General features: G+C 38.1%; 1 protein-coding gene and 2 long non-coding RNA genes across 3 annotated transcripts; 1 reads left to right on the top strand and 2 right to left on the bottom strand.

The window, feature by feature from the left end:
- The first annotated feature begins 1,070 nt into the window (after window positions 1–1,070).
- LOC145547845 (uncharacterized) lies at window positions 1,071–3,081 on the top strand. Its single transcript, XR_014084108.1, has 2 exons — window positions 1,071–1,801; window positions 2,844–3,081. It is a non-coding gene; the product is annotated as an uncharacterized LOC145547845 (long non-coding RNA).
- A 135-nt stretch (window positions 3,082–3,216) lies between these two features.
- On the bottom strand, window positions 3,217–5,820 carry LOC145547870 (uncharacterized). Its single transcript, XR_014084111.1, has 2 exons — window positions 5,289–5,820; window positions 3,217–3,969 (listed from the first exon to the last, which is right to left on the bottom strand). It is a non-coding gene; the product is annotated as an uncharacterized LOC145547870 (long non-coding RNA).
- Window positions 5,821–15,224: 9,404 nt separating this feature from the next.
- LOC103457599 (NLR family CARD domain-containing protein 3-like) lies at window positions 15,225–21,479 on the bottom strand. Its single transcript, XM_081614080.1, has 5 exons — window positions 21,049–21,479; window positions 20,715–20,943; window positions 17,812–19,549; window positions 15,965–16,144; window positions 15,225–15,327 (listed from the first exon to the last, which is right to left on the bottom strand). The coding sequence occupies exons 1-5, from the start codon at window positions 21,049–21,051 to the stop codon at window positions 15,225–15,227; spliced, it is 2,253 nt and encodes a 750-aa protein (XP_081470206.1). The 5' UTR covers window positions 21,052–21,479.
- Between the last annotated feature and the right edge of the window lie 1,514 nt (window positions 21,480–22,993).

Here is a 22,993-nt window from a genome sequence, read left to right as displayed (position 1 = left end):
GAACTTTTCTTGTTTTGGTTTTGTTTAATAAGGAAAGGAGTTTCTATTGTAGCCCTCTGGCTTGCTTTAAACTGGGACCTATGCTGTCCCTGGGTCCTAGTGGAAGAGGAGTTTCTTTTCTTTGCTGTATTCACCAGGGATTTTTGTGTGAGTGTGCTTTTGTTGGGGGAACACTTGGGTGCATTTAGTTGTATTTGTGTTTCTTTATTATTATTCATCCCCCAAACAGTCTTAATTTTATCTAATTGGGTTTTAATTATTTTTCTGCTTTAAGAATCCCATGGCCAGCATAGACTCCCACTTTTTATTATTATATTAAAATAAATTGTGACTATTTTTGCTCATGAAACATTTGTGAATTCAATAAACTGTAATCTGTAGCAGTGCCTCTGTCCATTTTTACAAACTTATCTGTGTGATCTGGTAAAAGAGGATCTAAAACTGTACCCAAGGTCACATATTAAATTTTCATCTTATTTTTTCTATATATAAGACTCTACCAATATGGAGAGCCATTTCAGCCAAAATTAAATAAATAAATAAATGGCTCAAATAAATAAAAAATGAGTAAAATAAATCAAAAAATGCAGAAAAAGAGTGAAATAAATAAAAAATGTGGTTAAATAAATAATTTAGCTTTTTCATTAACCCAATTTTTCTTTATTTATTTTTCATATTATCAATTTCTCAATTTTCTTTTTTTCATTAATCTATTTTTCATTTACCCATTTTTCATTAATCTATTTTTCATTTAACCATTTTTTAATTTATCTTTTTCATTAACCCAGTTTTTCATTTATTTATTTTTCATATTATCAATTTCTCAATTTCTCTTTTCATTAATCTCTTTTTCATTTATCCCTTTATCCATTTACCCATTTTTCATTAATCTATTTTTCATTTAACCACTTTGCAATTTCCCTATTTCATTAACCCAATTTTTCATTTATTTATTTTTCATATCAATTTCTCTTTTTCATTATCTATTTTTCATTTGTCCATTTTTCATTTATCCCTTTATCTATTTGCCCACTTTTCATTAATCTATTTTTTAATTTAACAAATTTTCAATTTCCTTTTTCCATTAACCTGATTTTCTATTTCCCAGTTTCATTAATCAATTTCTCATATATCCCTTTTTTATTTACCAATTTTTCTTTTATCTATTTTTCATTTAACATTTGTTTGAAAAATAGTTACTTTTCCCATTTTCCAATTTCCCTTATTCATTTAGTATTTCCTTATTTTCTTATTTATCACATTCTATTTCCCCGCAAAACTTAGGGAAAAAATAAATGCAAATGAGGAGAGGCACGTCATCAGGCTACAACTTCCCCAATTGGTTGGTTAGCGTCACACCCATACTTTGCTTCAAGAAAGATGGCGACCTACTAACGGGTTATCAATAAGCTGAAGCTCATTAACTTCATTAGAAAATAGTGTTATTACTCCTGACTTTAGTTTTCGTGTGGCCGCTCAGACAGAACGTGTTTCAGTTGGCGGCTCTCATGGACTCAGAGCTTCACCGTCGGGAGTTTTTATAGTTTGAACGAAGCGGCCGCTGAAGTTGGCTTACGATTGAAGGTTCGGGACACCTTCGTAGCTACCAGCTGTGATCCAACTATAAGGAGCAACTTTACTGTACATCGTAAGTGAACTGCAATATCCAGAGGCAGCTCTATGGAGCATCGAGCTGAAAGAATGAAAGTGATAGGCCTTGGAGATCTTCGTCGGAGTCCATCTTTCAGACCTGCACCGCTGCTATCCGTCCAGGATCCTTCGGTTGCCCAGACGTTGCACGGTAAGCTACTAACGTTGATGTTTGTTTTCCAACTACAGTCATATTTAATCAATAGGGCTCAATTACGATCGCGGAAGGTTTTGAGTTGATCTCGGCAGTAGGTGACAAACTGAACGCCTCCAGGATGTTGAGACCAGCACGTCCTCTGATCCAATACATCTTATTAAGGATAAAATCAACAAAACGTGTTCAAATTAATGGCCCAACAAAATTAATAATCTCTGTAATTATTGTTTAAACAAGGTGTGTGCATTTCTGTACCATTACAAAAATAAAAAGGGACTCAAAGACCCTGATGAGCAGAGCAGTAAATATGAAGCCTGAAAACCTAATATCTTAACGGACTGAATCTTTTGTGTTTTTAACTAATCTCTGCTGGGTTTGTGGGGCGCAAGCGGTTGCCACGGCAACAGGTTGATTAAATGACATTAAAAAGTTAGGAGACGTTTAGAGTCGATCGCCCTGTTTTACGTTTGTTTACCTTTGCTGGGATGCATCACAGCTGCTGTAGTTTATGAACGTTCAATAAACGACAAACTTGGACTAACTACCTCGTTCGTCTGCGACTATATTTCATTAACAAACAAATGGCTTCTACCGAGATAATTATGTGAAATTAAATTAATATTTTTTAAGTTTTGTGCGCTCTGGCATCTTGCTTTGAGTCTGAGAGGCTTTTCATGTATCAAACATGCTATTTATTTAGTGGAAATATTGATGCGATGAAACTCTCTCCAAAATAACCTTTCAACTTTTAAACTCCACTATTGAAAATGAGAAGCTGACATTCACAAATGACATTGAAATAAATTCTAGTCCAACTTCTGGTTTGTTGCGATTCCTCTGGATCCTGTTAGAGGAAAAATATCCCAACTTCACAAGATGTGGCTTTAACCTAACTCCTGTCAGTCTGAAGCTTCTCATATTTAGGTCATCAAACCAAAGTTCAGATCTACCATAACTGGTACCATCGCCACCAGGTCAAAAGTACAGCTTTTTGGCGCAGCACATTTATTAATGTTTCCATCATGTATGTTTTCAGATGCAGACCATCCTGCAGGCCTCTGGTCTCAGTGTTTCCCTTCAGACTCCCAGTGGGCTCACAGCTTCAGGATGACCAGAGACCTTCACCTTTCTGGAGCAGGAACATTCGGCCAAATGCACTGGTGACACATTCATTTAAGAAAAATGTGGCTGTTCTTACATCATTGATATGCATGAACCGTCTGTATTTTACCGTTTTGAATAAACAAAATGTTTGATTATTATGAAATCTGTGTTCCTTCTAATCTGTGAAGTTCTAATTTAATCAAATCTCATGTTTTCATGTCCCAGAGACAATAAAATGGTTCGTTTGTGGCTTAAAATAAACGAAACAATCTTAATAGAACAAAGCTACAAAAATAGAATACAGATTGAACGTTTTGGATCCGTTTTATTTTTTGGTTTTATTACACTGAAGATTCTTCAACATGAAGCTAAACAGTGAGTGGAGGACCTTGTATGTACGACAACGTAGAAATGAACAAACTGACATATTGGGTACTTAATAGCAACCCTAGCAGTTATTTTACACAGCTTGGTTTATTGAATAATGATTGTGTTCATTTACGGACGCCTTCAATTGGAAATCTGCAATCTGAAGCGTCAGTGAAATACTTAAGCCAGTCAGTCCTCAGGTCTGTCTGCCCTGCATGTTTCAGGCCTCAGTAAATGTCTGATGGATGAGCTAATGCTATCATTTGTATCAGGTGCTCTGGAACAAACACTTTAAAATGTAAAATGTTAATGTCCTGTGTAACAGAGTGATACAGACAAATGTTTTCATCTCACTGTCATTTCCACTTTATAGCTGAAGTTCACCACATTTCTGGATGTTCTGTGTTTCAGTTAAATTGAAGTTAGCAGGTTTTTAATCAGGGCCACAACACCCTGTGTGTGTTGGGTTTAAGAAAATAAGCTCTTCTGTTTGAGCACCAGCATTCATTTTCCCTCTGATGTTTGGGTGAACTCTTCTCTGTGGAGGTCGGCTGTCTCTCTGCTTCTTCCTGAAGGAGACCCATCAGGAGTTCTGGTGCTGCTCACAGTGCAGACGGTTCTCCTCACTGTTCGCCGTGTCAGCCCTGGTCCCTCTCAGCCAGAATCTCCAGTCATTCTGTTCCTTCGCCCTTGAATAAACATAACAGAATATGTTCTGGTGTTATGATTCATTTGTTAATTGAAACAATGTTTAATATCAAGATTAATTTATTTCCTTAACAGTTCCTTCTCCTGTTCCCTCAGAAGGGCAGAGTTTAGGAGTAACTAATTACATTTACTCAAATATAGTTGAGTAACTTTTTGAAACTCAAATGAACTTTTAGGAATACTCTTACTATGCTGAACTTTTTACTTTTACTCAAGTCATTTTGTTATGAAGCATCACTATTATTTAAACAAATTTTAAATTTTGTCTTTAAAATACTAAAATTACCACTTAACATAATATTTTGGGCCTTCTAATTGTGTAATTTTTTTAAAGATATGAAATAATTGATAACTTGATCAGTTACTCAGTACTGATAAACTTTTTACCAAATGCTTCTTTACTCTTGTGTAATTTCTTATTCAGCTACTTTTTACTTTGAGTAAAAACATGTTGAAGTGCTACTGTTATTCCTGGAGTATAAATTGTGGGTCCTCTGTCCACCTCTAAGGAACAGTAACCAAATGTTGAGGCACATGTTGACCAAAAACAGGCAAACTAAGGTGGGCAAGTTATACATCCACAAAGAACTACTTAAAATAACAGTCATATTTACTTTATATGCATATGCATGTGCATGTGGGCCACACTTGCACATGCAGAGAGGCAAAGATTGTAGCAGGAGTTCAGCTTTTATCAATTCTCCATTCTGTACCCTCACTAAATGTCACTGTATTCAGGTTGTCTGTTTACAAAGGTAAAATAACGGCGATCGACTCTAAACCTCTCCTACCTTTTTACTGTCGTTTAATCAACCTGTTGCCGTGGCAACCGCTTGCGCCCCACAAACCCAGCATAGATTAACTAAAAACACAACAGATTCAGTCCGTTAAGATATTAGGTTTTCAGGCTTCATATTTATTTCTCGGTTAACAAGCATCTCCTCTCATGAACACAGAGGTGGCTGATTAGCCAATTTAAACTTTGCTCTGCTCATCAGGGTCTTTGAGTCCTTTTTTATTTTTGTAATGGTACCGAAATGCACAGAAATGCACACACCTTGTTTAAACAATAATTACAGAGATTATTAATTTTGTTGGGCCATTAATTTGAAGACGTTTTGTTGATTTTATCCTTAATAAGATGTATTGGATCAGAGGACGTGCTGGTCTCAACATCCTGGAGGCGTTCAGTTTGTCACCTACTGCCGAGATCAACTCAAAACCTTCCGCGATCGTAATTGAGCCCTATTGATTAAATATGACTGTAGTTGGAAAACAAACATCAGCGTTAGTAGCTTACCGTGCAACGTCTGGGCAACCGGAGGATCCTGGACGGACAGCAGCGGTGCAGGTCTGAAAGATGGCCTCCGATGCAGATCTCCAAGGCTCTCCACTCTCATTCTTTCAGCTCAATGCTCCATAGAGCTGCCTCTGGATATTGCAGTTCACTTACGATGTACAGTAAAGTTGCTCCTTATAGTTGGATCACAGCTGGTAGCTACGAAGGTGTCCCGAACCTTTAATCGTAAGCCAACTTCAGCGGCCGCTTCGTTCAAACTATAAAAACTCTCGATGGTGAAGCTCTGAGTCCATGAGAGCCGCCAACTGAAACACGTTCTGTCTGAGCGGCCACACGAAAACTAAAGTCAGGAGTAATAACACTATTTTCTAATGAAGTTAATGAGCTTCAGCTTATTGATAACCCGTTAGTAGGTCGCCATCTTTCTTGAAGCAAAGTATGGGTGTGACGCTAACCAACCAATTGGGGAAGTTGTAGCCTGATGACGTGCCTCTCCTCATTTGCATTTATATTTTCCAAGTTTTGCGGGGAAATAGAATGTGATTAGATAAATAAGAAAATAAGAAAATGCTAAATGAGTAAGGGAAATTGGAAAATGGGAAAATTAAAATTTTTTCAAACAAATGTTAAATGAAAAATAAATAAAAGAAAAATGGGTAAATGAAAAAGGGATATATGAGAAATTGATTAATGAAACTGGGAAATAGAAAATCAGGTTAATGGAAAAAGGAAATTGAAAAATTGTTAAATTAAAAAATAGATTAATGAAAAATGGGTAAATAAAGGGATAAATAAAAATGGACAAATGAAAAATAGATAAATGAAAAATAGATAAAAGAAAAAGAGAAATTGAGAAATTGATCATCTGAAAAATAAATAAATGAAAAAAGAGGCTTTATGAAAAAGGGAAATTGAAAAGTGGTTAAATGAAAAATAGATTAATGAAAAATGGGTAAATGGATAAATGAAAAATAGATAAATGAAAAAGAGAAATTGATATGAAAAATAAATGAAAAATTGGGTTAATGAAAAAGCGAAATTAAAAAATGGTTAAATGAAAAATTGATTAATGAAAATGGATTAATGAAAAATGGGTAAATGAAAAATAGATAAATGAAACAAAGGAAATTTAGAAATTGATATGAAAAATACATAAATTATTTAACAAATTTTTGATTTATTTTACTCATTTCTTCATTTTTGATTTATTTTACTCTTTTATTTTTTTCGCCCATTTATTTATTTAATTTTGGCTGAAATGGCTCTCCATACAAAAAATGGTGTAGTGAGAAATATTGCATTAGGAAGTCGGATGTGCCCGTTTTCTTTATTTAAATCTAGAGATTATTGAAGGGCAATACAGACTTCATAATCTGCACTCTTTTGGTTGAATGCAGTTTTTATTTCCACTTTGGCTTTATGTTGTTTAGTTTTTATTCAAGTATGTTTTTTGTTAATGGAGACTGAGAATCCATTTTATTTTTGGTTGTTTTGTTTATTTAGTTTATCAGTTCCAGTGCTGTGTTATTTTGAAAATAAGGTGTATCTATAAGGACATTGCATGTATTAGTCATTTCCATTAAATCAGTGTCAAAAGGTCTTGAAACAATATTATCGTTTATCGCAATAATTTTTTTAGACAATTAATCGTCCAGCAAAATTTGTTATCGTGACAGGCCTACTTGTATGATAATAGAGATGGAGGTTCATCATTAAAATAATTCTGATCACAAAATAAACAGCTACTTAGAAAAAGTAATAATTTATAGAGCTGTAGATGGAAATGTAGTAACTGAAAAAACAATGGCATTTTATTCTCTAAAAATTCTCCCAGAAATATTAACTGTAGGTAATTTTGAGTCAAAGTCTGGAAAAATTATAAACATTTAAACTAAAAACATTTATTGTTGATAAGCTTCAACCAGCTGAGATCAGGACCTCAAGCAGGTAGAACCACCTAAAGAACAATTATCCATCCATCCATCCATCCATTTTCTTCCGCTTATCCGGGGTCGGGTCGCGGGGGCAGCAGCTTCAGAAGGGAGGCCCAGACTTCCCTCTCCCCAGCCACTTCTTCCAGCTCCTCCGGGGGAATCCCAAGGCGTTCCCAGGCCAGCCGAGAGACGTAATCCCTCCAGCGTGTCCTGGGTCTTCCCCGAGGCCTCCTCCCGGTGGGACGAGCCCGGAACACCTCACCAGGGAGGCGTCCAGGAGGCATCCTTACCAGATGCCCGAGCCACCTCAACTGGCTCCTCTCGATGTGGAGGAGCAGCGGCTCTACTCTGAGTCCCTCCCGGATGACCGAGCTTCTCACCCTATCTCTAAGGGAGAGCCCAGCCACCCTGCGGAGGAAACCCATTTCGGCCGCTTGTACCCGTGATCTCGTTCTTTCGGTCATGACCCAAAGCTCATGACCATAGATGAGGGTGGGAACGTAGATCGACCGGTAAATCGAGAGCTTCGCTTTTTGGCTCAGCTCTCTCTTCACCACGACGGACCGGTACAGCGCCCGCTTCACAGTAGACGCTGCCCCAATCCGCCTGTCGATCTCCCGCTCCCTTCTTCCCTCATTCGTGAACAAGATCCCCAGATACTTAAACTCCTCCACTTGAGGCAGGACGACCCCCTAAAGAACAATTAATAAAATTAAAAAGTCAATGAAGCTTTTAAAAATATTAAACTGTAGTAAACAGAATATTATTTTTACATTTTTGTTTTTGCCAGACTCGCTCTCTACCGCCCTCCTGTGGTCAGACATTGTAACTACACACTAAAATCCTTCAAACTTGTTCAATGATGAATCGGTTTAATTATAAAATTAGGACCGATTATCAGTAAACTGAAGGACAGACTCCATTGTTCAGCATCAGAGTTTAGATCTGCAGCTCCTGGTAATCAGTTTGTGTTTAAAACGAGCTGCTGCTTAAACCTGTTAGCATCGCTAGCTCCGCTCAGAGTCTCTGCCGGCTGTTTTCAACTCTGTGGAGCTGCTTCTTGTTCACACTGACAGAACATTACAGTGAACCCAGGAGAAGAATCTGTCTTCATTTATATCACTGGGAACCAGTTAACCTGCTAGTCTGAAGCTGGAAACCAGTTAGCTTGTGTAATTTATTTTAATATATTTGGTCTAAATAATGCTAAATAAACTGATGTCTAAATTAGAAGATTAAAGCTCAGATCAACTGAACAGGATGTTTCTGTTATTACTATATAAACTTGTCAAAGTAAAAATGAAAATTTAAATATATTTTAATTTCTTTGTTGATCCAAATACAAAAAGCTAGACAGCATGAAGGATTAAAATATAAGGTGCAGGTACAATATTTGCACAGAGAACATTATTAAAACCTTTATTAACCAAATAATGCATAGAAGAAAATGAATCGGAGAAAAAAGATCAACTTTCCAGTTGAATCCAGTTCAGATCAAAACTCCATGAAGCCTCTAAACCAGTGTTTCTCAACCTTTTTTGGGCCAGTGCCCCTAGTCCAGGTCCCTCACCTCCTCCCACCAAAGAATTTGCAGGCTACTTTGCACCGACTATTATTTTATCAGCAATATTACTATCACTATTGTAGATGTTTAGATTTTTATGCTTGTTTCTCTATTTATCATCAAAAATAATTTCCCAGAGAACCAAAAGCCATGTGAATAGAAATTATTTCACAGGCGTTTACAAAAAAATGCAATGAACATTCAAGTTAAAATTGGTAGACCTAACAGCAGTCAATCATGAGTGGAAAAAATATTTTGTGCCATTTTCTAGTTGTTAAATATTACACAAAATGATCAGATAAAAGATGTTAAACATTCCAGTTTAAATTTTGAATTATTTACAAAACGACTGAGCTCTGCAACATTAAAACATGGATAGAACTGTAACTACATTAATCATAGCTCTTCTTCTCTTGAGTGTTTCTGTGAGTTTTTGATGGTGCAGCTCTGTGCTGCCTTCAGGAGAATGGGACATCAGAGTATCATCCATAAAACTTCATCCACTTGGCATTTATTGTGCAAACTAGAGCTTTCAGGAGGGCATCACTTATCATTTATTGACGCTCACCATCAGTAATATTCACTCATCACCTGCTGCGCTGCCTAATCGTCATATGTTTCACATCATGTGTTGATTTTCCACTGTTCAGCATCGGATTCTCTGTTTTTATGCCATAATTCACATCTAGTTCGTCGCTCCGTTTTATGTCCCGCTTCTTCTGTTTCAGAGTTTTGCACCATGTGCGCGTCGTTTTTTTGTTTTGTTTGTTTTGTTTGTTTTTTAACCCCCCAAAGGTGCAGGGCGGTCAGGAAGCGTATCGATGGGGAAAAGGCAGACTTACATAAACCTTTTAAAACAACGGAAACAATTTCAGTATTCTGATTATTGAAATTTAAAAGTGCTGTGGTACCGTTGTTCTATCACCCCCGTTTCATACCGGACCACTTTATAGCACCGGTGTTAACACTATAAAATGAACGCTCTCTATCGTGGTATCATCCATCGAGGGATTTTTTTATTTAAATGGGTTCATTTTGCAGAGGGATACACAATGAGGCTATCGTGATTTTAGTAATTACATGTTTATAAGAGTGATTTTCTGTTGCCGGGCAGCTTTCAAACGGAAATAAAACACTTTTAATATAAGTTGCTGCTTTAACGAGATCACAGAACTACCACAACATATGTACAAAAATACCAGACAAAGTGAATCACAGCACCGTCATCAGCCGGTGTAACGCTGAACTGCTGTGAAGCTACGAGTTGGCAGAAGAACGAAGCTGCGCCAGAAGTTAAATACTGAGGAGAAGGAGAAGAAGAAGAGCTGCCATTGATACCGTTGCAGCCAAGCATGATTTAATGTTACACAATACAGTTTTAACAAGTTTCTCAAAGTCTAAACTGCCATTGTTGTGCATTTAAGGTGTAAAGTTTACCTTCGACCAAACGCCTCCCAAAGGCATCCCAGCGCCCCCCTTTTGTGAAAATGTCCTCCAGCGCCCCCTGCCGTCCTCTGAACGCCCCCGGGGGGGCGGTACCGCCCACGTTGAGAACCCCTACTCTAAATGGAGCCCAATTTGAATCGGATCTTTATTGATCCAAAGAGACAAACAATATCAGACACTAAATGGCAGACATGAGAAAATAAACAGGAGGAAAATCTTGGAGGTTAGAGGTCATCATCATGATCCAGTCAGTCTCTTAAGACTCAAACTGCTGCAGCTTCAACCTCTGGGGAGCAGCAGGACATAGAGACCGTTCTCTACTTCACAGAGATCAGAACCTGCAGAGAGAAGAAGGATGGAGAGATCAGATCAGTGAGTGTTTCCAGCCTCTCCAGCAGCAGTCAGTGACGCAGCACATCCAGTAGATGGTTTCCAGGCTGCAGTCAGACTGATCTCAGAGCTGTGACCAAGATGAACCTGATCAGTTGTTTCCTGTTGAACTGAGAGAACAAGCAGATCTGAGATCAGATCTGCTGCCACAGTTTGATGAATGAGGACCACTGTCTCTAGACATGATGGACGGCTGGACGCTGGAGTCCAGCTGGACTTCCTGGAGACATGGACACAGCAACAACACTCATCTTCACACCAACACAAACACAGGAACACAGCAAGCTGCTGCTCCTCTGATTGGCTGATTGCTGTCTCTGTGTCCAATCAGGAAGCCTGAACCATTCTCCTCCCAGTGAGAAGCTGCAGCTTTACTGGGAACACTGGAGCTTTGCTTTGATGCTAACTGGGTTTAGTTCAATATGCTGACAGCAGCTGGACTCACTACAAACATTTACTTACAGAACAGTCTTTACAAGATCCTTCAGCTGCTGAACATCTGACTCCTCCAGGTTGTTTCCTATCAGGTCCAGTTCTGTCAGATGGAGGCTGTTGGACTTCAGAGCTGAGGCCAGAAAATCACAGCTGATCTTTGACAAACTGCATTCAATCAACCTGAATAAAGAATAAAAGATGTGAGCTGAAGCCAACAGGATGCAGGTGAACCAGTTAATCCAACAGAACCAGTTAAAGATTCTCATGAATATTAAAGCCAACAAGCTGCTGCTTCAATAAAGACCTGCTGACTTCAGAACCAGAACCAGAACCTGGTACTGGGTCATGTTGTGTTGGAGGATTTTAGTCAGTAAAATCATTCCAGGTTCTGATCAAAGTGTTGAGGCATCAATCATTGATTATTGATTTGTTCCTGTCAGATTCCAGGAATTCACTTTTCTAGACTGGGTTGAATGACCTTTGACCTGCTTCACCTGAGGGGGATTTCTACACACTGGGGTCTGAATGCTGTCCTGTTCTGACCTCAGATCAGCAGGTCCAACTCAGTTAAACAGAGGGACTAAATTAAACTCTGGATCCAAGTCTAGGAACAAACTCAGAAAATATTTGTTAACACTTTATTTGAAGGGGGTGAATAAGACTGTCATGACACTGTCATAAACATGACATAACACCTGTCATGAATATCAACAAGTCTTCATGAATATTTATAACTGTTGTCATAAAGCGTCATTCGGTAAATCATGACACTTTTAATACAAGGTTGACATTATTCAAAATGTCTTTGTTATGACAACTTGACATTAACCAAGAAATCATGATCTGACAATTTTTTTTATAAAAGTATTACTTTAAAATTTTGCTTTATGTAGTAAAGCAAAATTTACTACATAAATTACAGCAAGATGTCTACAAGCCACTTATGAACTTAGCATTTGAAACATTATTTAAGGCTGTTTTAACCCTTGTGCTTGCGAGGACTGAGGCAAACGTAGAGAACTGTGGCAAATGATGAAAGTTTTACATGTGTGGGTTCGGATGGACCCCTTTTCTCAACACAAGGGTTAAGTAGTGCAATACACCATCTCCACCAGTGGGAAGCAGCAGTGCACGAACGGGCGTGCAGTGTGTTGGTGAAGAAGAAATCTTCCATATTGTGGCGCAAACCTAACAAGTTATAACGGCCAGACCTCCTGTTTAAAAAGAAGCCGAAGTTTGATACCTAATACATATGAGGTATGTGTCTTATTAACTTTACATTTTCTTTGACTATGTTCTCTTTCTCTGTAATGTTAGCTATGAGCAATTCAAGCCAATCCTACTTTGCTGTAAGTTGATGTTAGATAAAGTTATTAAACTCCCATTACTGTAACGTTAGCCCTTAATATTAAACATATTTTAAGGACAGGCAAATTGTTTTTTCCCCTCCAATTTTAATATAGCAAATCAAAAGTAATATATTAGTGAAAGTTATCCTTTATGTGCATTATTTAGCAACTTGGCTGATGTGACACAGTGCTTTTGTTCTTTGCTTTGGCAACTTTAGCCACATGAAGACCCATGTTAGCCTAAGGACACATGGTGGGGGCGGGACAAAGTTGGCTAATGAAGACATGCTATGAGTGTGGAGGATAATAATAAGGACCAGCCACCAGAGAAAGAAGTTCCTATTTGACCAAAGAGAAAGAAGTAGATGAAATATTCCCCAAGAAAATTAGGTAAGTCGTTTTTGTGTTAATATTTTCACCATGTGAAGTGGGTTGGGACAGCCAGGTAAGTGGGGAATGGGGAGCAGGAATCAACATTCACCAGCTGAGTTAATAAGTTACGTTTTAGACAACTAAAAACTGGTGTTAAATCTATTTATTTATTAATAAGCTTCTTGCAAACAACCATAAGTTAGAGTATCTGGATAGAAATAATTTAGAATGCTCATTAAGTAAATAGATACACTCACGTGCCTAAAACTATACATTAAATGATGCATTCTGAATAACAGTGGCAGTCTGTCTGAACTTCTGCCAGACAATTATTTGATAAGAATAATTTTGTTCAGCACCAGTTATTATGCTACTTGTATTAAGAAATAGTTGTATTGCACTTTATAACAACCAGTCATGTTAACTAGGCATTTGTCTGCCAGTCTACCATTCTGACAGTGTGCAGCAAGGGAAATTTTTGGAATGGTATTTAAATAAATGCTGGATTATGATTACATTGTTTTTTGTTTTTGTTCTTTTTTAAGTGACCACAATGAATTGAGTCATCACCGACTATGAGAATGTCCAGAAGAGATTCACCAAGTTTGAATTCATGAAAAAGATTTCACCATGATTAACTATTGCAAGAACAGCTGTGATTTCTGAGCATTTCTGGACACCTACAAAGAGCTGCTTCCAGGAAATGAAGACAAGAAGAAGATCTCCTGTTTTCAGAGCATTACAGGAAGACTATTACGAAGGAGATGGCTGAAGCAAAAAAAAAATTTACTGTTGAAAGAACCTATTTTCTTAAGTTAAAGAATAAGTAATTCTGTTTTAATTTTTCAATCAGCATTTCAGAGTAACAATATACTGACCAGACGTTAAACCCTCTGTTATTTTAGAACAAGTTATCTTTTGTTTTATTCCAATGTACAAAGGGTTTGTTCTACAATTATGATGGTAGTTATAAGTAGTCCAGTATGTTTCACTTCATTTGAGGTAAGACTTGATATCAATGACTGTTAGCATAGCATTTGACACTGTAATACTAAATTACATCTTTATAATTGTTGCTACTAGTTTCAATTTACTTGAGGTAAAAGTTAATATTAATGACACTTAATGACTTCGTCATAACTGTTACTTGTTTCACTTGCAGAAAAAGTTATTAATGACACTGTAATTACACTTAATGACATCTTCGTAACTTGCTACTTGTTTCACTTTACTTGTGGTAACAGTTAATATTAATGACACCGTAATGACACTTAATGACTGTCATACTGTTGTTACTTGTTTCACTTTACTTGGGGTAAAAGTTAATATTAATGACCCTTAATGACATCTTCATAACTGTTACTTGTTTCACTTAATGACACTTAATGACATCTTCATAACTGTTGCTACTTGTTTCACTTTACTTGAGGTAAGAGATAATATTAATGACACTGTAATAGCACTTAATGACATATTCATAACTGGTGCTACTTGTTCCACTTTAGTTGATGTAAAAGAAATTGTTAATGAGTCTGTTATTAAATCATTTGACAGTGTAATAAAGCTTAATGAAATCTTTATTGCTTGTCCTACTTGTTTTGCTTTATTCCAGGGAGTGGAAATATTAATCATTGTTTTGTTAAAGCTTTTGCTAGTGTAATTAAATCATTATGACAAATTTATGTTAGATCATGATTTCTTGGTTAATGACAAGTTGTCATAACGAAGACATTTTTGGTGAGGTTAATGACAAGTTGTCATAACGAAGACATTTTGAATAATGTCAACTTTGTATTGAAAGTCATTATTTACCGAATGACACTTTATGACAACAGTCATGAATATTCATGAAGACTTATTGATGTTCATGACAGGTGTTATGTCATGTTTATGACAGTGTCATGACAGTCTTATTCAACCTCCTCCAAATAAAGTGTTACCAAATATTTATTAGAACAGAAGATAAGAACTTTGATTTATGATCAATTATATATAATTATTCACTGAAATATCAATTATATAATTAACATACCCCAAATAGTTCAGTCTGCAGCCTTCAGTCTGTAGAAAACCACAGAGCTCCTTCAGTCCAGAACCTTCCAGGTTGGTGTCGTACAGGATCAGTCCTGTCAGATGGGTCGGTTTGGACTTCAGAGCTGAGAACAGAGACGTCCAGCTGGTCTCTGACAACCTGCAGCTCATCAATCTGAATAAAGAATAAAAGATGAGCTGAAGCCAACAGGATGCAGTTAAAACTGAAATATGAACAAATAAATAATAAAAATGTAGAAAATTAATTTCCCTGAATGTAAAAGAAACATGATGAACTGATTCTAACATCTGATCCAGTCAAACTGGTTTAAAGAGTCCAAACCAGCAGAACCAGAACATTTTATCAACAAAGAAACTCAAAGTTTTCTATGAGCAGCAGCCTGGATGAGGTGAGCTATTTCTGCTGGTTCCTGATCATCAGCTGGAGACCCGACTCCGACTCCGGATCAGAACGACTCAGTTTATTCATGAATGGCCTTGGGTTCTTCTTAAAGCTGCTGAAAGCCAATGGAGGCCATTATTTCCTAAGGAGACGTGACCTGATGAAGCTTCATCACAGAGACGAGGCTCCAACCGACTGACAGCTGTCAGACTGAAGAGGACGGTTCCTCTCTGACCCGGCCCAACAGAACCACAGCTTCAGGACAAAGTGAGGAACCTGCTGCTGCTGCAAACCTCACTGTCATTCAGTTCATCTAGATTTGCTTTTCTACAATCAGTCACTTCTTAGATGTTTCATTAATGATTTGAACAGGTCAGTGTTTGTGGCTCGACTCTGGAGGAACAACATTTCATTCTGGATGTAAAGATGAGAATCAGAAATGAGAAATAAAACAATCTGAATCTTTACCAACCAAACTGAAACATCTCCATCATTAATTAACTTCATTTGAATTATTTTACTCATTTTGTTCATCAGTCAAAAACATTTTAAAGTGAAAAACTGAAAAACAAAGTTCAATAATCTCAAGTCTGAAATAAGAAAAGAATTTATTTATAAGGTAAAATGTTTTTGAGATTTTGATCTGACATTTAAAAAGGTTGTTTGAAAATATTACAATTATTCATTTATTAATTAAACTAAGAACAAAAGTATTAATTAATGATTATATTGGATAAAAGGAGAAAACAAACCTCAGTTTCTTTACTTTACTGACTGAACTCTCCAGGATCTCAAGCAGATTCTTCATATCAGAGTCTCCACCTCCAACTATGCAGATACGACTTATTTCCAGTTCAGTCAGATCTGGGTTGGACTTCAGAGCTGAAGCCACAACTTCACATTCATCCTTTTGGAGCTCACAGCCACCAAGTCTGTGATGAGAGAAGAAATAAATTCAGTTCTAATTAAATGAATCTGGATCAGAGAGTCTGTGCAGTTCCTGACTAAAGTCCAGGTTCTGGTTCTGGTTCTGGTCCAGGCTTCATGTCCTCAGACCTTCAGCTCAGTCAGATGTTGAAGATCTTCTATCATCTGTGAAGGAAAGTTCAGTTTCTCTGCAGCATCAGAGCCTCAAAGGAGCTGCAGCAGCTGATGAAGAGGCTGACTGAGCTGAATGAAGGAAACTACTGGAGATGATGGAGAGGAGGAGGAACTGCTCACAGCTCTGACTCACACTGACTTGGACTAGACCGTTTGGCTCCTTGAGATCTTCCACCAAGCAGGAAGTGAGTTATAAATGAAGTGAGCAGAGCAGGAAGTCCAGCCTGCTGTGGACCTCTGGCATCTCTGGGTTTGTTTAGCCCATATCTGCTGCTGCAGCATCTAGAATCCTCCTCATCATTAATAATAGTAGTATATTCTATAGAAACGTGGCTCCCAGCAGCAGCTTATTAAATGCTGCCACAGAGGAAACTGGGAGAAGACCAGACAACATGATGCTCCCAGTTGTGTCTCCGTTCATCTGCTGGATTTGAGGCTTTAACAAAGTAGAAAGTGGACAGTCGTCAACCTGCTTCAGCTAAAAGCTTCAGATTGTTCTGGTCGTCCTGCAGAGCAGCAGCAGAACCGGTCCTGCTGCTCCTTCAGGTCTGGACCGTCCTCTGTTGACCTGAGAGGAACTGGGACAAACTGGTTGGAAGAGGGACACATGTCTCTGCAGTGGTCTGTCCATCGTCTCAGAGGAACAAAGGTTTGGATGTCAGAAGAAATTGTTGCTAAACTCCTAAAGAGCTGAAGAGCAAAACCCCTGGAGGAGACGGAGCGTTTGGGTCCAGCAGCATCTTCATGGTGAAGCAGTGAAAGTTCTCCAGGAACTAAAGAGGCTGGGATGTCTAAAGAGTTGAAGCTCATGTCTCTGCAGGTCTTCATGGAGGACAGCTAACAGCTTCAACAAAGGCTGCAGATGAAGAGTTGATGAGGAAAATGGTTCCAGCTCTGGAAGCAGAGTTCTCAGAGCTTTGGGAGGATCTGACAGAAACTAGGACTTTTTCTGGAACCAGACAACAATCACCACATTTTGGTCTCAGTTACAAACTCAGAGGAAACTAGTGGGAGGAGGAAGAGGTGAGGATGATGACGGAATGAAGAAGATCAACACTGTTCACAAAGTTTATAATTAATGCAATGGTTTATTTTAATGGTCCAAATTTCCATCAAACCTAAACAATTATTTTATAAAAACAGTCAAAGATCCTAAAAGGTGAATTATGGAGCAGCAGCTCAATGAGTGAAGTCTCTCTGGCAGATTGGATCTTAGAGAAAATAGACATTTTCTAGAGTTCAGGGTTTTCTATTCATTTCAACCTGAAAACTGATAAAAGTTAAATATTTTTAACTGATCAAAATGTCTAAAAACCAGAAGCTGCGGCTGTCCTGGATCAACTGAATATTTAGATGTTTGAATGGCTGAAATTATCCAGAGGATGAAGGAAGTAGTAAAAGGCAAAAAACATCAAGAATCAACTTGAAGAAAGAAGAAGAAACAAGAGGACAATAGTGCTGAATCAGCATTTACACTAATGAAAACATCTGGACTCACCGAGCCTTTCTGCAGTTCCTCACAGCTGGAAACAGTCTCTGTCGTCCATCTGATGATGTCTTGTACTTCTCCAGGTCCAACTCATCCAGAACCTCTGACATCTGCAGCATGAAGGCCAGAGCTGAACAGTCAGTCACTGAGAGTTTCTTTCCTGATAACAGGAGCTGTTTTATCTCCTTAGTAAATGAAATGTGATTCATCTCCACCAGACAGTAGAAGATGTTGATGCTTCTGGCAGCAGAGATTCTATCAGTGTTCATCTCCTTCAGGTTGGTGATGATTCTCTGGATGGTTTCTGGGCTGTTCTCTGTCTGACCCAGCAGATCTTCTAAGAGTCTCTGGTTGGACTCCACAGTGAGACCATGAAGGAAGCGGACAAACAGGTCCAGGTGGCCATTTTCACTGCTGAGGGATTTCTCCATGACTTTCTTCATGAACTCATCTAGAGATGTTTCATTGTATTCTTCTCCCAGGAACTTCTTGATCACTTCTGAGTTCCTGCTGGTGAAGCAGTGGAGCATGTAGACTGCAGCCAGAAACTCCTGGATGCTCAGATGAACAAAGGAGTAGACGGAGGTGTTGCCCAGCCCAGTCTCCTCTTTAAATATCTGAGTGAAAACTCCTGAGAACAACGCAGCATCTTTGATGTCAATGCCGCACCGTTTGAGATCGTTGTCATAGAAGATCAGGTTTCCCTTCAGCAGCTGATCAAACGCCAGTCTTCCTAGAGACTCAATCAGCTTCCTGTTCTCTGGATCGTCTTCAGGTTTTCCTCTGTACTTTTCCTCCTTGATTTTGTTCTGAAGCAACAAGAACTTGATGTACATCTCAGTCAGGGTCTTGGGCAGCTCTCCTCCCTCTCTGGTCTCCATCATTTCCTCCAGAACTTTAGCAGTGATCCAGCAGAAAACTGGGATGTGACACATGATGTGGAGACTTTTTGATTTCTGGATGTGGGAGATGATCCTGTTGGCCTTCTCATCATCTCTGAATCTCTTCCTGAAGTACTCCTCCTTCTGGGGGTCAGTGAACCCTCTGACCTCTGTTACCATGCCAACACAATAAGCAGGGATCTGATTGGCTGCTGCAGGTCGTGTGGTTATCCAGAGGAGAGCAGAAGGAAGGAGTTTCCCAGTGATGAGGTTTGTCAGCAGAACATCCAGTGAGGTGGACTTTGAAGGGTCAGTCAGGACTGGATTCTTCTTGAAGTCCAGAGGAAGTCGACTCTCATCCAGACCATCAAAAATGAAGAGAACATGAAAATTTTCAAAGCTGCTGATTCCTTCGGTTTTAGTGAAGTGCTCATGAATCAGTTCCACCAAACTGGTTTCTTCTTTCAGTACATTCAGCTCTCTGAAAGTGAATGGAAATATGAACTGGATGTTCTGGTTGGTTCCTCCTTCAGCCCAGTCCAGAGTGAACTTCTGTGTTAACAGTGTTTTCCCAATGCCAGCCACTCCCATGGTCATAACTGTTCTGATTGGTTGCTTCCTAGCAGGGTTGGGTTCAAAGATGTCTTCCAGGTTTAGTTTTGTTCCTTGTTTCCTGGATGCTGTTTCAATCTGTCTGACCTCATGTTCCTGGTTGACTTCTCCACTTCCTCCCTCCAAGATGTAGAGCTCTGTGTAGATCTGGTTCAGAAACGTTTTCTGTCCTCGTATCGCAATGCCTTCATAGATAGTTTGGAACATATTCTTTAGAGACTCTTTAAGGTCACGTTGACATCGATCATCAAACTCTGAACACAGAGGCAAAGACATAGAAGGAAACACTTCAGCAAATTAATATTCACAATATATCTATTATTTATATTTATATTTATTATTTTCAAGATGTCTAGAAAGGAGTTCATTCCAACTACAAGCCACCAGGAGGATTTCATTCAGAAGAAACCTGAAACATGCAAAGCATGAAGAAAATAATTCATAGAGCTGTACTGTACAGCTTGTTGATCAAGCGTTTTTACTGTACAGCTTGTTGATCAAGGGTTTTTACAGTAGGAGCCTCCCCCTCTCATATCAATCTGCAGGAAAACCTTTCCATAGTTTTTGACCTGCAGCTCAGCAGGATATTGTCAGAGGATATGCACAAGGCTGGCAGTGCATCTGATCCACAAAACACAGCAGCAATCTAACCCACACTGATAGGCCACATGAACGAGATGCACCTGGACAAAAACCGCAGATAACTATAAATATGTTTTTACTCTGAGAAAAATCTCAAGCACAGTGAGTATTGGTACAGCTGCAGGTGTCCCTGTGTGTCAGACTATGGTGATCTTTACATTTTGGTTTTTATAATTAAAGTTAATCACTGTTGGATGAGTTCACTTCCACCCAATCAATCACTTTGTCAGTTTAAAACTATTAAACTGACAAAAGCAGTGATGGGTCCAGCAACACCGATGCGTCGGCGCATGTGTTAAGGCCGTAGATGGACGGTAGACAGAGTTCATGTCATGCAGATCAGCAGCAGTTTATCATTTATTGGCCCTCAATGTTGGCGCTACTGCATCACAGTGTGAATTTGGTAGCTGTCTATGTGTTTCTGAAGGTTCTTCATCTGTAGTTGAATGTAACATTTTTATGTACTGGCTACAGGAATTAATACTAAAATGTGTTTTTATCTTGTGCATTGCTGCTATGTTTGTTTTTTACAGTATTTTACTGTAAATATAAAGTTTCCAAAGTTTATATTTCATGAGCAGCAACCAGTCACCACAGGTGATGTTTAAATAAAAAAGCTGCTGAATCCAGAACGTCATTGAGCTCATGTGACTGTTTGATTAAGATTTTCTGTATTTGTTCGTTTCTCTTGTTTGATTTCAGTTGAATTCATTTTCTCATGTAATCATGTTTTAATTATTCAACATAATAGCAGAATTATTGTAGAAATCCTCTTACTGCTCTGCAGACGGTCAGCCAGCTCCTCCTGCTTCATCTTCCTCAGGAAGTTCAGGGTGATCTTCATCACCGCCCCTCTGCTGCTCCTCCTCTGCTCTTCATTCTCACCCCTCATCACCTCTTCATCCTCACTCTGGCCCTCTGAGCATTCTGGGTCATCTGGACTCAGAACCTTTTGGATCTTCTTCAGCTCGTTCTTCACGAATGTGACAATGTTTTCCTCCAGCAGCTGGAACAGAATGAGAAGATATCAGACTAGATCTGGACATCAGGTCTATGTTGGACAGACTGACAGTCCTCTGGTCTACAGACTGAACAGAACCCATGTACAGACCATAAATATGGAGTCCAGCTGGACAGATGGATTAGTGGGAACCTCTGAGCTCTGCAGATCCTCTCTGTGGAGGAACCAGAACAAATGAACCAGAATCTGTCTGTCCACACAGAGACAAACTTAGATGATGCTTCTCTGCAGATTGGAGGCAGAATTAGCTTTAAATAGTTCTTTAGTTTTCTAAAACTTAAAAATGGCAGCACAGGTTCCATCGGTGTTTAACTTAGGAGCACTGAGATATTTTAGGATCTGTTTTCTGATGATTGGGACTGAAACGCTGAAAGAAAGACAGCAGCAAAAGTCTGTTTGGTTTAGGTTTAAATATCCAGAACAGAATAAAACATCCACCTTCTTTATGCAGAAAGAATTAAATTAGCTCTGATTTTATAATTCAGCCCAAAAATATTCATACCCTGGCAGATTTTATTTTTATTAAAATCAGTCAATTTAAAAGGAAAAAAAAGTAATTCATACTTTTCTCCATAATCAGATAATTACAGGAATCAACTGTTTTAATCTTGGAGCTCCACTAATGTTTATCCACAGATTCTCAACATTGTACCAGCATTTCTTTAGATAAATTCATAAAATGCTCCAACAGGTGGTTTCCACAGAGCTGAAATCTAAGATGGCAGCAGGTGATGCTTAGATCATTGCATGTTTTCTCCCTATTTTTATTTTTACTTTTTATTTTCAATAACTTTCTACATCAACATGTACACATGTCCACCCTTGTTGCTTCTCACTCTTCACATCTTAACATCTTCATTGATGGAAGAGATGGCCAGACAGTTACATTTCCACCTGATTCCCATTAAGAAAAATTCATCCTCATTAACAACATCCATGGATATAAACTTCAGAATAACTGCTGTGAAATGAACTGGAGAGATGCTGAAAATACAAACTCAAGTAATAAAGGTATTTACTTGGGCTTTCCTAAGTTGAAATGCCAAGATGCGACTCGCCCTGTTGCCCATTTCATAATATCTTTTATTTGTAAAGCGTAGAGAACCTTCTGCTTTGACAGATATTATCTCCTTTAGTTTATCTTTTGCCTTTTTAATGTCTCCCATTATGTTTTTATCCATAGTTTGTGCTCCCTTTTCTTTGATCCTATTTTCCAACTTCCTTTGTTCTTTCATTCTGGCTTTTTTCTGGATATTTCTATTATTTTCCCTCTTATCACTACTTTTCCTCCTTCCCATAATATTGTTGGGAAACTTCCCCATTATCATTTATTTCAAAGTTTTCCTTAAGTAACTCCTTGATTTATTTGACAATTTTCTCATTAGACATGATTGATCCATTCATTCTCCAATATCTGAAACAAGGTTCCTTATTTATACTTAAAGTTAACATTATAGGTGCATGGTCACTTATAGTTATATTTTCTATGTTACATTTTAATACCTTATGTATATGTGACTGAGATTTGTATAGATAATCTATTCGAGAGCAGCTTTTGTGTGGATCTGAGTAAAATGTGTTGTCTCTCTTCTTGGAGTTGATATTTCTCCAAGCATCAATAAGACCAAGCTCTTTAGTAATATTATTTAGCATTCTGGATTTCGTTGTCTGTGGCCCACAATCAGAAGGGCATCTAACTAATATATTATTTTAAATCGTATTAAAGTCTCCCCCCATCAGTATCATTCCTTTTTCATCATTAGTTATTATTTGTACTATTTGTTTCAGGAAACTGTCCTTCTCCTCATTTACATTTATTACTGAAATTGTCATATCTCCGATTCGTCCTACAATCATTACATATCTTCCATCTTTATCCTTTACCTCTTTTTCAACTTCAAACAAAGTCCCTTTTTTGAGTAAAATTGCTGACCCTCCTTTTTCCAAATGAAGCAGAAAATGTCTGTCCTGTCCACTCCATTCTCATTTATTGTGTTGGTTCTCCATCAGGTGTGTCTCCTGTAATAAAGCTGTT

The sequence above is a fragment of the Poecilia reticulata genome, chromosome 2 (assembly GCF_904066995.2).
Source record: "Poecilia reticulata chromosome 2, P_reticulata-male-v2, whole genome shotgun sequence".
NCBI lineage: Eukaryota > Metazoa > Chordata > Actinopteri > Cyprinodontiformes > Poeciliidae > Poecilia > Poecilia reticulata.
This window is presented reverse-complemented; position numbering and strand designations above follow the sequence as displayed.